We start from the raw sequence: 14123 nt of genomic DNA on the forward strand, positions 1-14123 counted from the left end.
GAAACCCTGGGGACCCCCAAGAGGGACCCACCCGGGCAAGGGGGAGACCCCCAAACCTGGGGGGTCCTGGTGACCCCCAAGTGGGGGGGACACCCCCAAACCTGGGGGCTCCTGGTGACCCCCAAGTGGGGGGGACACCCCCAAACCTGGGGGCTCCTGGTGACCCCCAAGTGGGGGGACACCCCCAAACCTGGGGGCTCCTGGTGACCCCCAAGTGGGGGGGGACCCCCAAACCTGGGAGGTCCAGGTGACCCCCAAAGTGGGGGGGGGACCCCCGACCCCTCTGGGGGTGACGTCATCACCCGCGGCCCGCAGGAGGGGCGGGGCTGCGCCTGGGTCAGGGGGGGTCACGGAGGGGAGACCCCCCCCAAAAAAGGGGACCCCCAGACCCAGCCCCCTCCCCCACATCGCCCCCCAGCCCCCCCTGAGCCCCCCCAGCCCCTCCGGGCCCCCCCCCGCACCTCGGGGCCACTCGGGCCGGGCCCGGGGTCGCCACCGAGCCCGCGCCGCCCGTCGCCATGGCAACGCCGCCGGAAACCGCGGGGCGCGCTGGGAAACGTAGTCCTTGGGTTTATTCCATTAGCGCGCGGCGCATGCTGGGAAATGGAGTCGCCGGCCCGGCGCCCGCTGCGGGCGGCGCGCGGAGCCCGCCGGGAGTTGTAGTCCGTGGCTCCGCCCCCTGGGCCGCGCCATCATGGCGGATCCGCCGGAGGAGGCGGGGGGCGACCTGGCCGTGAGTGCGGTCGGGGGGGATTTGGGGAATTTGGGGGGAATTTGGGGGGTCTGAGGGAACGGGGGGGGGGTTCGGCCCAGCTGTGAGTGGGGTCGGGGGGGATTTGGGGAAATTTGGGGGGTCTGAGAGGCCGGGGGGCGGTGCGGGGTCCGGAGGGGAGACTCGGGGGGCTCTGAGGGCTGGGGGGGCTGTGGGGGGGTCTCAGGGGGGCTCGGTCGGGTCCTGGGGGGTGTGAGGGGGTCTGGGGGTTTATGGGGGGATCTCAGAGGTTCTGGGGGACCATAGGGACACGGGGGATGGTTTTTGGGGCTGGGGAAGGTTTTGGGGGGTCCATAGGTACCCAGGGTGGCTTTTTGGGGTCCCATAGGTACCAGGGTGGTTTCTTGGAGCCGGGGGAGGTTTTTTTGGGGTCCATGGGTACCCAGGGTGGTTTTTTGGGGCCGGGGGATGTTTTTTGGGGGTCCATGGGTACACAGGGTGGGTTTTTGGGGTCCACGGGTACCCAGGGTGGGTTTTGGGGGCCGGAGTCACCGCAGCCCTTCCCCAGCCCCGTTCCCCATGGGTCGGCCCGGGGGTCTCAGGCTGTGTCCCATCCCGGGGGTCTCAGTCTGTGCCCCATCCCGGGGGTCTCAGGCTGTGTCCCATCCCGGGGGTCTCGGGCTCTGTCCCGTTCCCCCATCCCGGGGGTCTCAGGCTGTGTCCCGGCCCGGGGGTCTCAGTCTGTGCCCCATCCCGGGGGTCTCAGTCTGTGTCCCATCCCGGGGGTCTCAGGCTCTGTCCCATCCCGGGGGTCTCAGGCTGTGCCCCGGCCCGGGGGTCTCAGGCTGTGCCCCGGCCCGGGGGTCTCGGGCTGTGTCCCATCCCGGGGGTCTCAGTCTGTGTCCCATCCCGGGGGTCTCAGGCTGTGTCCCGGCCCGGGGGTCTCAGGCTGTGTCCCATCCCGGGGGTCTCAGGCTGTGTCCCATCCCGGGGGTCTCGGGCTCTGTCCCATCCCGGGGGTCTCAGGCTGTGCCCCATCCCGGGGGTCTCAGTTTGTGTCCCATCCCGGGGGTCTCAGGCTCTGTCCCATCCCGGGGGTCTCAGGCTCTGTCCCGTTCCCCCATCCCGGGGGTCTCAGGCTCTGTCCCATCCCGGGGGTCTCAGGCTCTGTCCCGGCCCGGGGGTCTCAGGCTGTGTCCCATCCCGGGGGTCTCAGTTTGTGTCCCATCCCGGGGGTCTCAGGCTCTGTCCCATCCCGGGGGTCTCAGGCTCTGTCCCGTTCCCCCATCCCGGGGGTCTCAGGCTGTGTCCGTCCCCAGCGGGCCGGCCCGGGGGTCTCAGGCTGTGTCCGTCCCGGGGGTCTCAGGCTGTGTCCGTCCCCATCCCGGGGGTCTCAGGCTGTGTCCGTCCCCAGCGGGCCGGCCCGGGGGTCGCGGGGCCGCGCCGGGGCCGGCAGCGGCTGGAGGCGCTGCTGAACCGCAGCCTGCGCATCCGCATGTCGGACGGGCGCACGCTGGTGGGAGCGTTCCTGTGCACCGACCGCCAGAGCAACGTCATCCTGGGCTCGGCGCAGGAGTTCCTCAAGGCCGCAGGTTTGGGGTGTCCTGGGGGGGTTTGGGGGGTCCTGGGGGGATTTGGGGGGTCCTGGGGGGGTTTGGGGGGTCTGAGGGGGGTGGGAGCGTTCCTGTGCACCGACCGCCAGAGCAACGTCATCCTGGGCTCGGCACAGGAGTTCCTCAAGGCCGCAGGTTTGGGGGGATTTGGGGGGATTTGGGGTGTCCTGGGGGGGTTTGGGGGGTCCTGGGGGGGTTTGGGGGGTCTCAGGGGGGTGGGAGCGTTCCTGTGCACCGACCGCCAGAGCAACGTCATCCTGGGCTCGGCGCAGGAGTTCCTCAAGGCCGCAGGTTTGGGGGGTCCTGGGGGGATTTGGGGGGGTTTGGGGTGTCCTGGGGGGTTTGGGGGGGTCCTGGGGGGGTTTGGGGGGTCTCAGGGGGGTGGGAGCGTTCCCAAGCTCTGACCATCAGAGCAACGTCATCCTGGGCTCGGTGCAGGAGTTCCTCAAGGCCGCAGGTTTGGGGGGATTTGGGGTTTTTTGGGGAGTTTTTTGGGGTGTTCTGGGGGGGTTTGGGGCACTTTGGGGGGGTCCTGGGAGAGTTTTTGGGGTGTTCTGGGGGGTTTGGGGGGTCTCAGGGGGGTGGGAGCGTTCCCAAGCTCTGACCACCAGAGCATCATCCTGGGCTCGGCGCAGGAGTTCCTCAAGGCCGCAGGTTTGGGGGATTTGGGGTTTTTTGGGGTTTTTTTTTTTGGTTTTTGGGGTTTTTTTGGGGATTTTTTGGGGGTTTTGGGTTTTTTTGGCTGACTCTGAGGGTCTGGGGGAGGTGGGATCGGGATTTTCCTCTGCTCCGCTGCCAGAGCGGGATCCTGCGCTTGGCACAGGAACTGCTGAGGGCTGGGGGGTCCCTGGGGCTTTTTTAGGAGGTTTTGGGGTTTTCTGTGGGGTTTTTTAGGGTTTTTTGGTGGGAGTTTCTGGGGTTTTTTTTTGGCAGATCTTTGGGGTTTTGGGGGTTTTTTTTGTGGGAGCCTTTGGGGTTTTTGTGTGGATCTTTGGGGTCCCTGGGGCTTTTTTAGGAGGTTTTGGGGTTTTTGTGTGGGTTTTTTAGTGATTTTTTGTGGGATTTTTAGGGTTTTTTTTGTGGGAGTCTTTGGGGTTTTTTTTGGTTATTTTTTAGGAGAAGGGTTTGGGTTTTTTGTGGGATTTTTTAGGGTTTTTTTGTGTGGTTTTTTAGTATTTTTTGTGGGTTTTTTGGTTTTTTTAGTTATCTTCTAGGGGAAGGGTTTGGGGTTTTTGTGGGTTTTTTTGTGGGAGTCTTTGGGGTTTTTTGGTTATTTTTTAGGAGAAGGGTTTGGGTTTTTTGTGGGGTTTTTTAGTATTTTTGTGGGTTTTTTGAGTTTTTTTTTTAGTTATCTTTTAGGGGAAGGGTTTGGGTTTTCTGTGGGAGTCTTTGGGTTTTTCTGGTTATTTTTTAGGAGAAGGGTTTGGGTTTTTTGTGTTTTTTTTTTGTGTGAGTCTTTGGGTTTTTTTGGTTATTTTTTAGGAGGATTTGGGGTTTTTTTTGGTGGGGTTTTTGGGTTTTTTGGGGGTTCTGAGCCCTTTCTCCCCCCGCAGACGCGTTCCCGGGCAGCGAACCCCGAGTCCTGGGGCTGGCCATGGTCCCCGGGCACCACATCGTGTCCATCGAGGTGGAGCCCCCCTACCCCTGAGGGACCCCAAAATCACCTGAGGGACCCCCCAAACACCTGATAGAGCCCAGAACCACCGGAGAGAGCCCAAAACCACCAGAGAGACCCCAAAACCACCTGAGAGACCCCCCCAAAACCACCTGAGAGACCCCAGAACCACCGGAGAGACCCCCCCAAAACCACCAGAGAGACCCCAAAACCACCGGAGAGACCCCCTGGATGGACCCCCAAAACCCTGGTGGACTCCAAAACACCTTGAGGGACCCCAAAAACACCTGATGGACCCTCCTGGATGGACCCCAAAACCCTGACGGACCCCAAAACTACTTGAGAGACCCCCAAAAATACCTGATGGACCCCCTGGATGGACTCCAAAACCACCTGAAGGTCCCCAAAACATCTGAGAGACCCCCAAAACCACCTGAGAGACCCCAAGAACACCTGATGGACCTTCTGGATGGACCCCAAAACCCTGATGGACTCCCAAACACCTCAAGGGACCCCAAAACCACCTGAGGGACCCCCAAAAACGCCTGATGGACCCCCTGGATGGACCCAAAAAACACCTGAGGGACCCCCAAAACCACCCAATGGACCCCCAAACACCTGATGGACCCCCCAAATCCACGTGGGGACCCCCCAATCTCCGATCGACCCCCCCCAGACCTTGAGGTCCCCCCAGAAATGTCCCTGGGGGTTTGGGGGTCCCCATTAAAGCCCCCCCGGTGACACTGGCCCCGTGTGACGCTCGTGGCTGTCGTCCCCCCCCAAATTCCTGAACCCCCCCCCCAAATTCCTGAGCCCCCCCAAATTCCTGAACCCCCACCCAAATTCCTGAACCCCCACAATTCCTGTCCCCCCCCCCAAATTCCTGAGCCCCCCACCCAAATTCCTGAGCCCCCCAAATTCCTGAACCCACCCAAATTCCTGAGCCCCCCCAAATTCCTGAGCCCCCCACCCAAATTCCTGAGCCCCCCCAAATTCCTGTCCCCCCACCCAAATTCCTGAGCCCCCCACCCAAATTCCTGAGCCCACCCAAATTCCTGAGCCCACCCAAATTCCTGAACCCCCACCCAAATTCCTGAGCCCCCCAAATTCCTGAACCCCCCACCCAAATTCCTGAGCCCCCCACCCAAATTCCTGTCCCCCCCCCCAAATTCCTGAACCCCCCATCCAAATTCCTGCCCCCCCCAAATTCCTGCCCCCCCCCCAAATTCCTGCCTCCCCAAATTCCTGCCCCCCTCCCCAAATTCCTGCCCCCCTCCCCAAATTCCCGAGCCCCCCCCTCCCCAAATTCCCGAGCCCCTCCCCCACGGAGCCGTCGGGCTTTGCCATTAATTTAATCTCAGGTACAAAATAGCTTCTGGGGGGGGAGGGGCGGGGAGGGGGAGCACCCGCCCCTCCCCCACCCCCACAGCACCGGGGGCCGGGCGGGGGGAGGGGAAGGGGGGCCGGGGAGGGGGGAGGGGCGGGGCGGCCGCAGGGCCCAGCACCATGATGGGGGTGGGGGAGGGGCGGGGGGGGGAGGGGTGACGACCCTCCCCTCCCCCCACAAAGGTCAGGGGTCACCGGGTGACGGGGACAAGGGGGGGGGAGGGGTCACCGGGGTCACGGTGACCGAAAAACCGCCCCCCCCCTCCCTCCCCCAGACCCCTCCCCCACCCCTGGGAGTCGGGGACCCCCGGCCCGACCCCCCCAATAAATAACGCGACCCCTCCCCCCCCCTCCCCGCGTATAAATTAAAAAAGAGGAAAAAAAAAAACAACCAAAAAAAGAAAAAAGCAAAAAACCCAAAAAACGAGGCTCGGGGAAGGGGGGGAGGGGCACCCCGAGGCCCCTCCCCCCGCGGGGGGGCTCCGGCCGCCCCCCCTTTTTTTGGGGGGGAGGGGGTAGCACAGGCCCCTCCCCCCTTTGCACCATGGTTTGGGGGGAGCCCCTCCCCCCCCAGAGACCTGAGCCCCACCCCGCGCGGGGGGAGGGGCGAGGGGGGCACCCCCCCAAAAAAAAATCCTGCCCCTCCCCCCCCCGCGCCCCTCCCCCCGGCCCCGACCCGTATGGGGGGGAGGGGCGCTGTTGGGGGCGGGGCGAGTTTTTGGTTGAATCTTGGCAAGGGGTCCGACCCCCCCCCCAAAAAAAGTGCCCCTCCCCCCCTCCAGCCCCTCCCCCCCTTGTGTTGGGGGAGGGGCACGAGCGCCCCCAAAATGAGTGGGGAGGGGCGCCCCTCCCCCCACCCCCCTGTGAGTTCTCAGCCCCCCCAAAATGTGGGGGTGGGGGAGGGGAAAGCCCCTCCCCCCCTTGGCGGGCCGGGCGGGGGAGGGGCTTTGGGAATTCCTAGAAATCGGGATTTTCGTATAAAATCGGAGTTTTCCACCCAAACCGGACGGATTTTGGGGCGATTTCTCCGCCAATAAATAAAAAGTGTTCGTGGGGGGAGGGGCGGGGGCCCCTCCCCCGCCGGGGGGGCCCTGGGGGGGGCCGGACTCATCTGGGGGTCGGCGGCGTCACCTGGGGGGGGAGGGCGGGGGAGGGGTCACGGGGGGACCCGCAGGTGTCCCCTCCCCTCCCCTCCCCCCCCCGAGGGTCCGGGGGTGTCCCCACCCCAGGGTGGCGCCGGCACAGCTGTGCCCAGGTGTGCCCACGTGTGCCCAGGTGTGCCCAGCTGTGCCAAGATGTCCCCAGGTGTGCCCAGGTGTGTCCAGGTGTGTGCTCAGGTGTGCCCAGGTGTGCCTAGGTGTGTGTCCAGGTGTGCCCAGATGTCACCAGGGGTGCCCAGGTGTGCCCAGGTGTCACCAGGTGTGCCAAGATGTCCCCAGGTGTGTCCCCAAGTGTCCACAGGTGTGTCCCCAGGTGTGTCTTCCCATCCCCAGGTGTGTCCCCATGCCAAGTGTGTCCCCACACCACATGTCACCCCACACCAGGTGTATCCCCAGGTGTATCCCCAGTGTCCCCAGGTGTGCCCAGGTGTGCCAGCTGCCCCCAGGTGTCCCCAGGTGCCCCCACGTGTAATCCCAGTGGCCCCCAGGTGCCCCCAGGTGTGCCCAGGTGTATTCCCAGTGGCCCCCAGGTGCCCCCAGGTGTGCCCAGGTGTATCCCAGGTGCCCCCAGGTGTATTCCCAGGTGTATCCCCAGGTGTCCCCAGGTGCCCCCACGTGTCCCCACATGTCCCCAACTGCCCCCAGGTGTCCCCAGCTGTGCCCAGGTGTGCCCCAGGTCTGCCCAGGTGTGCCAGGTGTCTCCCAGGTGCCCCCAGCTGTGCCCAGGTGTGCCCCAGGTCTGCCCAGGTGTGCCCAGGTGTCTCCCAGGTGTCCCCATGTGTCCCCAGCTGCCCCCAGGTGCCCCCAGGTCTGCCCAGGTGTGCCCCAGGTCTGTCCAGGTGTATTCCCAGGTGTCTCCCAGGTGCCCCCAGCTGCCCCCAGGTGTGCCCCCAGGTCTGCCCAGGTGTATTCCCAGGTGTCTCCCAGGTGCCCCCAGCTGTGCCCAGGTGTGCCCCAGGTGCCCCCAGGTGTGCCAGGTGTCTCCCAGGTGCCGCCGGCGCCCCTCACCAGGGTGAAGCCGTCGTAGATCTGCATCAGCTCCTCGGTCTTGTACTGCTCGAGCACGACGACCCCGGCCAGGCCGGCGCCGCGGCGCCGCGCGCAGCCCTCGCAGTGCACCAGGTACGTGTTGCGCCCGCCCGTCTCGCTCGTCACGAACAGGATGTTGAACACCTCCACCTGCGGCCGGACATGCCATGGTCATGGCAATGGCCAGGGAGTGACCGCGGACACGCCGCGGACATGCCACGGACACGCCACGGTCATGGCAATGGTCAGGGAGTGACCATGAACACACCACGGACATGCCACGGTCATGGCAACGGTCACGGCAATGGCCAGGGAGTGACCGCGGACACGCCACGGACATGCCACGGACACACCACAGTCATGGCAATGGTCATGGCAATGGTCATGGCAATGGTCAGGGAGTGACCGCGGACATGCCGCGGACACGCCACGGTCATGGCAATGGTCATGGCAATGGTAAGGGAGTGACCGCGGACACGCCACGGACACGCCACAGACACACCACGGTCATGGCAATGGTCAGGGAGTGACCGCGGACACACCATGGACACCCAATGGTCAGGGCAGTGGTCAGTGGAATGGCCAAAGCCACCCCATGGCCAAGGAAAAGTTCACCCCATGGACAAGGCCAATGTCAACCCAAGACCACCCCAAGGCCACCCCAGTGCCACCCCAATGCCACCCCAATGCCACCCCAGTGTCACCCCAATGCCACCCCAATGCCACCCCAATGCCACCCCAGTGCCACCCCAGTGCCACCCCAATGTCACCCCAATGCCACCCCAGTGCCACCCCAATGTCACCCCAATGCCACCCCAGTGCCACCCCAATGCCACCCCAATGTCACCCCAATGCCACCCCAATGCCACCCCAATGCCACCCCAGTGCCACCCCAATGCCACCCCAATGTCACCCCAATGCCACCCCAGTGCCACCCCAATGCCACCCCAATGTCACCCCAGTGCCACCCCAATGCCACCCCAATGCCACCCCAATGCCACCCCAATGCCACCCCAGTGCCACCCCAATGCCACCCCAATGCCACCCCAATGCCACCCCAATGCCACCCCAGTGCCACCCCAATGCCACCCCAATGCCACCCCAATGCCACCCCAGTGCCACCCCAGTGCCACCCCGTGCCCCGGGCACTCACGTCGCACTCGTTGCAGTAGTAGGCCGGCTCGTCCTTGACGCGGCCCTGGTAGGCGATCTTCTTCCCGGCGCGCACCAGGCTCTCGCGCTGCACCTGGCAGTGCTTGATGGACTGCAGCAGGCAGTACCTGCGGGCACCGCGCTCAGCGTGCCGCCGTGCCACGCCCGGGCCGCCGTGCCGCGCTCAGTGTGCCAGCACCCATGGGACAGCTGGGCCACCGTGCCACCACCCACGGGACAGCTGGGTCACTGTGCCACCACCCACGGGACAGCTGGGTCACTGTGCCAGCACCCACGGGACACCTGGGTCACCGTGCCAGCACCCACGGGACAGCTGGGCCACCGTGCCAGCACCCACGGGACAGCTGGGCCACCGTGCCGGCCGTGCCAGCCGTGCCAGCACCCACGGGACAGCTGGGTCACCGTGCCAGCACCCACGGGACAGCTGGGTCACCGTGCCACCACCCACGGGACACCTGGGTCACCGTGCCAGCCATGCCAGCTGCGGCACACCTGGGTGAGCTGTGCCAGCCGGGGGACAGCTGGGTCAGCGTGCCAGCACCCACGGCACACCTGGGTCACTGTGCCAGCCACAGGACACCGGGGTCACTGTGCCAGCCGTGCAACCACCCACGGGACACCGGGGTGAGCTGTGCCAGCTGTGGCACACCTGGGTCACTGTGCCACCCGTGCCAGCACCCATGGGACACCTGGGTGAGCTGTGCCCCTGCCCACGGGACATCTCTGTGCCATCTGAGTCACCCGTGCCAGCCACAGCACACCTGGGTCACTGTGCCACCTGTGCCAGCACCCACAGGACACCTGAGCACCTGTGCCAGTGCCCATGGGGACACCTGGGTGACACCAAGTCCCCCTGTCCTGCTATGTCCCTGCATGTCCCCCGGTGTTCACGTGTGTCCTCAGGTGTCCCCACCTGTCCCCAGGTGTCCCCACCTGTCCCCATGTGTCCTCAGGTGTCCCCACCTGTCCCCACCTGTCCCCAAGGTGTCCCCAGGTGTCCCCAGCTGTCTGAGGTGTCCCCAGGTGTCCCCGCGTGTCCCCAGGTGTCCCCCCTCACTTGATCATCTTGTAGAGGTCGGGGTCGCTGATCTTGACGGTCCTGGCCACGTTCCAGGAGACGTGGATCATGGGCACGATGGACTTGACGTTCTTCACCTCGTTCCACTCATAGCGCTCCAGGGCCAGCTGGTACTGGTACGCTGGGGACAGGGACAGCGGCACGTGGCGGCCACCGGCGGTGTCCCCAGTGTCCCCCCGGTGTCCCCGGTGTGTCCCCAGTGTCCCCAGTGTGTTCCCAGTGTCCCCAATGTCCCCAGTGTGTCCCCAGTGTCCTTGGTGTCCCCCCGGTGTCCCCAGTGTGTTCCCAGTGTCCCTCCAATGTCCCCAATGTCCTCAGTGTCCCCCAGTGTCTCTGGTGTGTCCCCAGTGTCCCCGGTGTGTTCCCAGTGTCCTCAGTGTGTCCCCAGTGTGTTCCCAGTGTCCTCAGTGTCCCCAATGTCCCCAGTTCCCGCAGTGTCCCCAGTGTCCCCCCGGTGTCCCCGGTGTACCCCCAGTGTCCCCGGTGTGTCCCAAGTGTCTCAATGTCTCCAGTGTCACCAGTGTCCTCAATGTCCCCAGTCCCCACAGTGTCCCCAGTGTCCCCCCGGTGTCCCTACTGTCCCCCCAGTGTGTTCCCAGTGTCCCCCAATGTCCCCAATGTCCCCAGTGTCCCCAGTGTCCCCAGTGTGTCCCCAGTGTCCCCAGTGTGTTCCCAGTGTCCCCGGTGTCCCCTATGTCCCCAGTGTCCCCAGTGTCCCCAGTGTCCCCAGTGTGTCCCCAGTGTCCCCAGTGTGTTCCCAGTGTCCCCGGTGTCCCCTATGTCCCCAGTGTCCCCCCAGTGTCCCCAGTGTGTCCCAAGTGTCCCCAGTGTCCCACCAGTGTGTCCCCAATGTCCCCAGTGTCCCCAGCAGTGTCCCCCCAATGTCCTCAGTGTCCCCCCAGTGTGTTCCCAGTGTCCCCAATGTCCCCCCAGTGTCCCCAGTGTCCCCGGTGTCCCCGCACCCCTCACCGGTCAGCGGCCCCATGTTCCAGGCGATGTCCCCTCACGATGTCCCCAGTGTCCCCAGTCCCCCCCAGTCCCCCCCAGTGTCCCCGGTGTCCCTGTATCCCCCATGTCCCCAGTCCCCCCCAGTCCCCCCAGTGTCCCCCGTGTCCCCGGTGTCCCCGCGCCCCTCACCGGTCAGCGGCCCCACGTTCCAGGCGATGTTGTTGTCTCCCCACGATGTCCCCAATGATCCCAGTGTCCCCCGTGTCCCCCAATGTCCCCAATCCCCCCGGTGTCCCCAGTCCCCCCAATGTCCCCTGTGTCCCCCAATGTCCGCAATCCCCCCGGTGTCCCCCCGCCCCTCACCGGTCAGCGGCCCCACGTTCCAGGCGATGTTGTTGCACCAGCCCGTGGCCTGCACCCAGTGCACGGTGCCGGCGTTGATCCACACCAGGTCCCCGGGGCGCTGCACGAACCGGTACACCGGGATGTTGGAGCGGTACAGGTCCTCCAGGATGGGCCACCACGAGCCCGTCAGGTAATCCACGCCGTGCCTGCGCCGGGGGCGTGGTCAGCGACGGCCCCGCCCGCCTGGGACACGCCCCCAGCCACGCCCACCCGAGACACGCCCACCCGAGACACCCCCACCTGAGACACACCCACCTGAGACACGCCCACCCGAGACACGCCCTGAGACACACCCACCTGAGACACGCCCACCTGAGACACGCCCACCTGAGACACGCCCTGAGACACACCCACCTGAGACACGCCCACCTGAGACACGCCCTGAGACACACCCACCTGAGACACGCCCACCTGAGACACGCCCACCTGAGACACGCCCTGAGACACGCCCACCTGAGACATGCCCACCTGAGACACGCCCACCTGAGACACGCCCACCTGAGACACGCCCTGAGACACGCCCCCAGCCACGCCCACCTGGGACACGCCCACCTGAGACACGCCCACCTGAGACACGCCCACCTGAGACACGCCCACCTGAGACATGCCCCACCTGAGACACGCCCCACCTGAGACACGCCCCCAGCCACGCCCCACCTGAGACACGCCCCCAGCCACGCCCCACCTGAGACACGCCCCACCTGAGACACGCCCACCTGAGACACGCCCACCTGAGATACGCCCACCTGAGACACGCCCACCTGAGACACGCCCACCGATCCACGCCCACCTGAGACACGCCCACCTGATCCACGCCCACCGATTCACGCCCACCTGAGCCACGCCCACCTGATCCACGCCCACCGATTCACGCCCACCTGAGCCACGCCCCACCTGAGACACGCCCTGAGACACGCCCATCTGAGCCACGCCCATCCCCTCCCCAAATCCCTCCCTGGGGCTGGGCGGGCTGGCCACGCCCACTGCTCTTGGCCACGCCCACTGCTCTTGGCCACGCCCACTGCTCTTGGCCACGCCCACTGCTCTTGGCCACGCCCATTGCTCTTGGCCACGCCCACTGCTCTTGGCCACGCCCACTGCTCTTGGCCACGCCCCACGTGGATCCACACCCACTGGCTCCACCCAGGCCACGCCCACCCGCCGCAGATGTTCTCGTGTGAATGCTGCCCCAATAACCACACCCCCTTTAAACCACGCCCACTTTCATGTAAAACATAATTATGCAGACCACACCCTAATTTATGCAGATGACACCCTATTTTATGCAGACCACACCCTAATTTACGCAGATGACACCCTAATTTATGCGACCCGCACCTCCTTTTCCATAGACCCCACCCATGGTCTCCCACTAGTGCTGCCCAAGTAACCCCGCCCCTTTCACTGGCCACACCCTTTAAGCAAACTACCCCGTTTATGCAGACCACACCCTAATTTATGCAGCCCACACCCTAATTTATGCAGACCCAACCTAATTTATGCAAGCCACGCCTCCTTTTACAGACCCCACCCACCCGTCACAGCGTTGATGGTAATGCGCCCGCAGTAGCCCCGCCCCTTTGGCCACACCCTCTTTCTACGGACCACCCCCACTTTTATTCATACAATGCCTTAATTTATGCATGCCACACCCTAATTTATGCAGATCCATACTAATTCATGCAAACCACCTTTTACAGACCCCACCCTCCATCACAGAAGGTGGCGATAGCAGTGCTGCCCAGGTAACCCTGCCTTTTACTGGCCACGCCCTTTATGCAAACCACCCCAGTTTTATGCAAATCACCTCTAATTTATGCAGACCACGCCATAATTTATGCAGACACACCCTAATTTATGCAACCCGCACCTCCTTTTCCATAGACCCCACCCATGGTCTCCCAGTAGTGCTGCCCAGGTAACCCCGCCCCTTTCACTGGCCACGCCCTTTATGCAAACCAACCCCACTTTTATGCAGACCACCCCCTAATTTATGCATACACCATAATTTATGCAGACCACGCCCTAATTTATGCAACCCACACCTCCTTTTCAATACACCCCACCCATAGTCTCCCAGTAGTGCTGCCCAAGTAACCCCGCCCCTTTGGCCACATCCTTTATGCAAACCACCCCCGTTTTATGCAAATCACCCCCTAATTTATGCAGACCACGCCCTAATTTAGGCAAACACACCCTAATTTATGCAACCCACACCTCCTTTTCCATAGACCCTACCCATGGTCTCCCACTAGTGCTGCCCAAGTAACCCCGCCCCTTTCACTGGCCACACACTAATTTATGCAAATCACACCCTAATTTATGCAGACCACGCCCTAATTTACGCAGGCCCCGCCCACCTGTCGCAGAAGGCGGAGATGGTCTCCCAGTAGTGCTCGTGCACGGCGAACCACTCGCAGTCGCCGGGGCCGATGTTGATGTTCACCGAGCAGAAGTTGTTGTTCTCCTGGTGGCCTGCGGGGGACGCTGTCACCGTCACCGTCACTGTCACCGCCACCGTCACCGCCACCTCGTGCCACCCCCCGGGACACCGAGACTGGGGGGCTCTGCCCGCTGTCCCCCCACCGCTGTCGGTTTTTGTTGCCTCCCACGAGAAAAGAATCCCACAAAAAACCAAAAAACCCCAAAAAAACCAAGAAAACCAAAAAAAACCCCAAAAAAACCCTCCAAAAAACCCCCAAAACAAAACAAAAAAATTCCCAGCAAAGTTCCTCAGAAAAATCCTCCCCAAAAAACATCTCAAAAGAAACGGCAGGAAAAATCCTAAAAAAGCTAAAAAAAGCCAAAAAATCCCCCAGGTGTGTCCAGGTGTTCCCCAAGTGTACCTAGGTGTGTCAAGGTGTGTCCCCAGGTATCCCCAGGTGTGCCCAGGTGCCCCCAGTTGTGCCCAGGTGTGCCAAGTGCCCCCAGGTGTGACCAGGTGTGTCCCCAGGTATCCCCAGGTGTTCCCTGGGCATCCCCAGGTAACCCCAGGTGCGCCCAG

The 14123-nt window shown here is 63.8% G+C and overlaps 2 protein-coding genes across 2 annotated transcripts in view; one reads left to right on the plus strand and one right to left on the minus strand.

Annotated features, from left to right (window-relative positions):
* The first annotated feature begins 676 nt into the window (after positions 1-676).
* Positions 677-4686, plus strand: NAA38 (N-alpha-acetyltransferase 38, NatC auxiliary subunit). The gene is made up of 3 exons (XM_077789513.1): positions 677-733; positions 2127-2325; positions 3867-4686. The coding sequence occupies exons 1-3, from the start codon at positions 695-697 to the stop codon at positions 3971-3973; spliced, it is 345 nt and encodes a 114-aa protein (XP_077645639.1). The 5' UTR covers positions 677-694; the 3' UTR covers positions 3974-4686.
* Positions 4687-6433: 1747 nt separating this feature from the next.
* The window catches only part of KDM6B (lysine demethylase 6B), a 28836-nt gene continuing 21146 nt past the window's right edge, over positions 6434-14123 (minus strand). The window contains exons 12-17 of the mRNA XM_077789460.1: positions 13480-13594; positions 11078-11265; positions 9746-9887; positions 8669-8795; positions 7375-7665; positions 6434-6457 (exon numbers count right to left, since the gene is read on the minus strand). Of these exons, the coding sequence (XP_077645586.1) occupies positions 6434-6457; positions 7375-7665; positions 8669-8795; positions 9746-9887; positions 11078-11265; positions 13480-13594 (887 nt within the window). The remainder of the gene's footprint in view (positions 6458-7374; positions 7666-8668; positions 8796-9745; positions 9888-11077; positions 11266-13479; positions 13595-14123) is intronic.

This window comes from Lonchura striata, chromosome 34 (assembly GCF_046129695.1).
Source record: "Lonchura striata isolate bLonStr1 chromosome 34, bLonStr1.mat, whole genome shotgun sequence".
Lineage (NCBI taxonomy): Eukaryota > Metazoa > Chordata > Aves > Passeriformes > Estrildidae > Lonchura > Lonchura striata.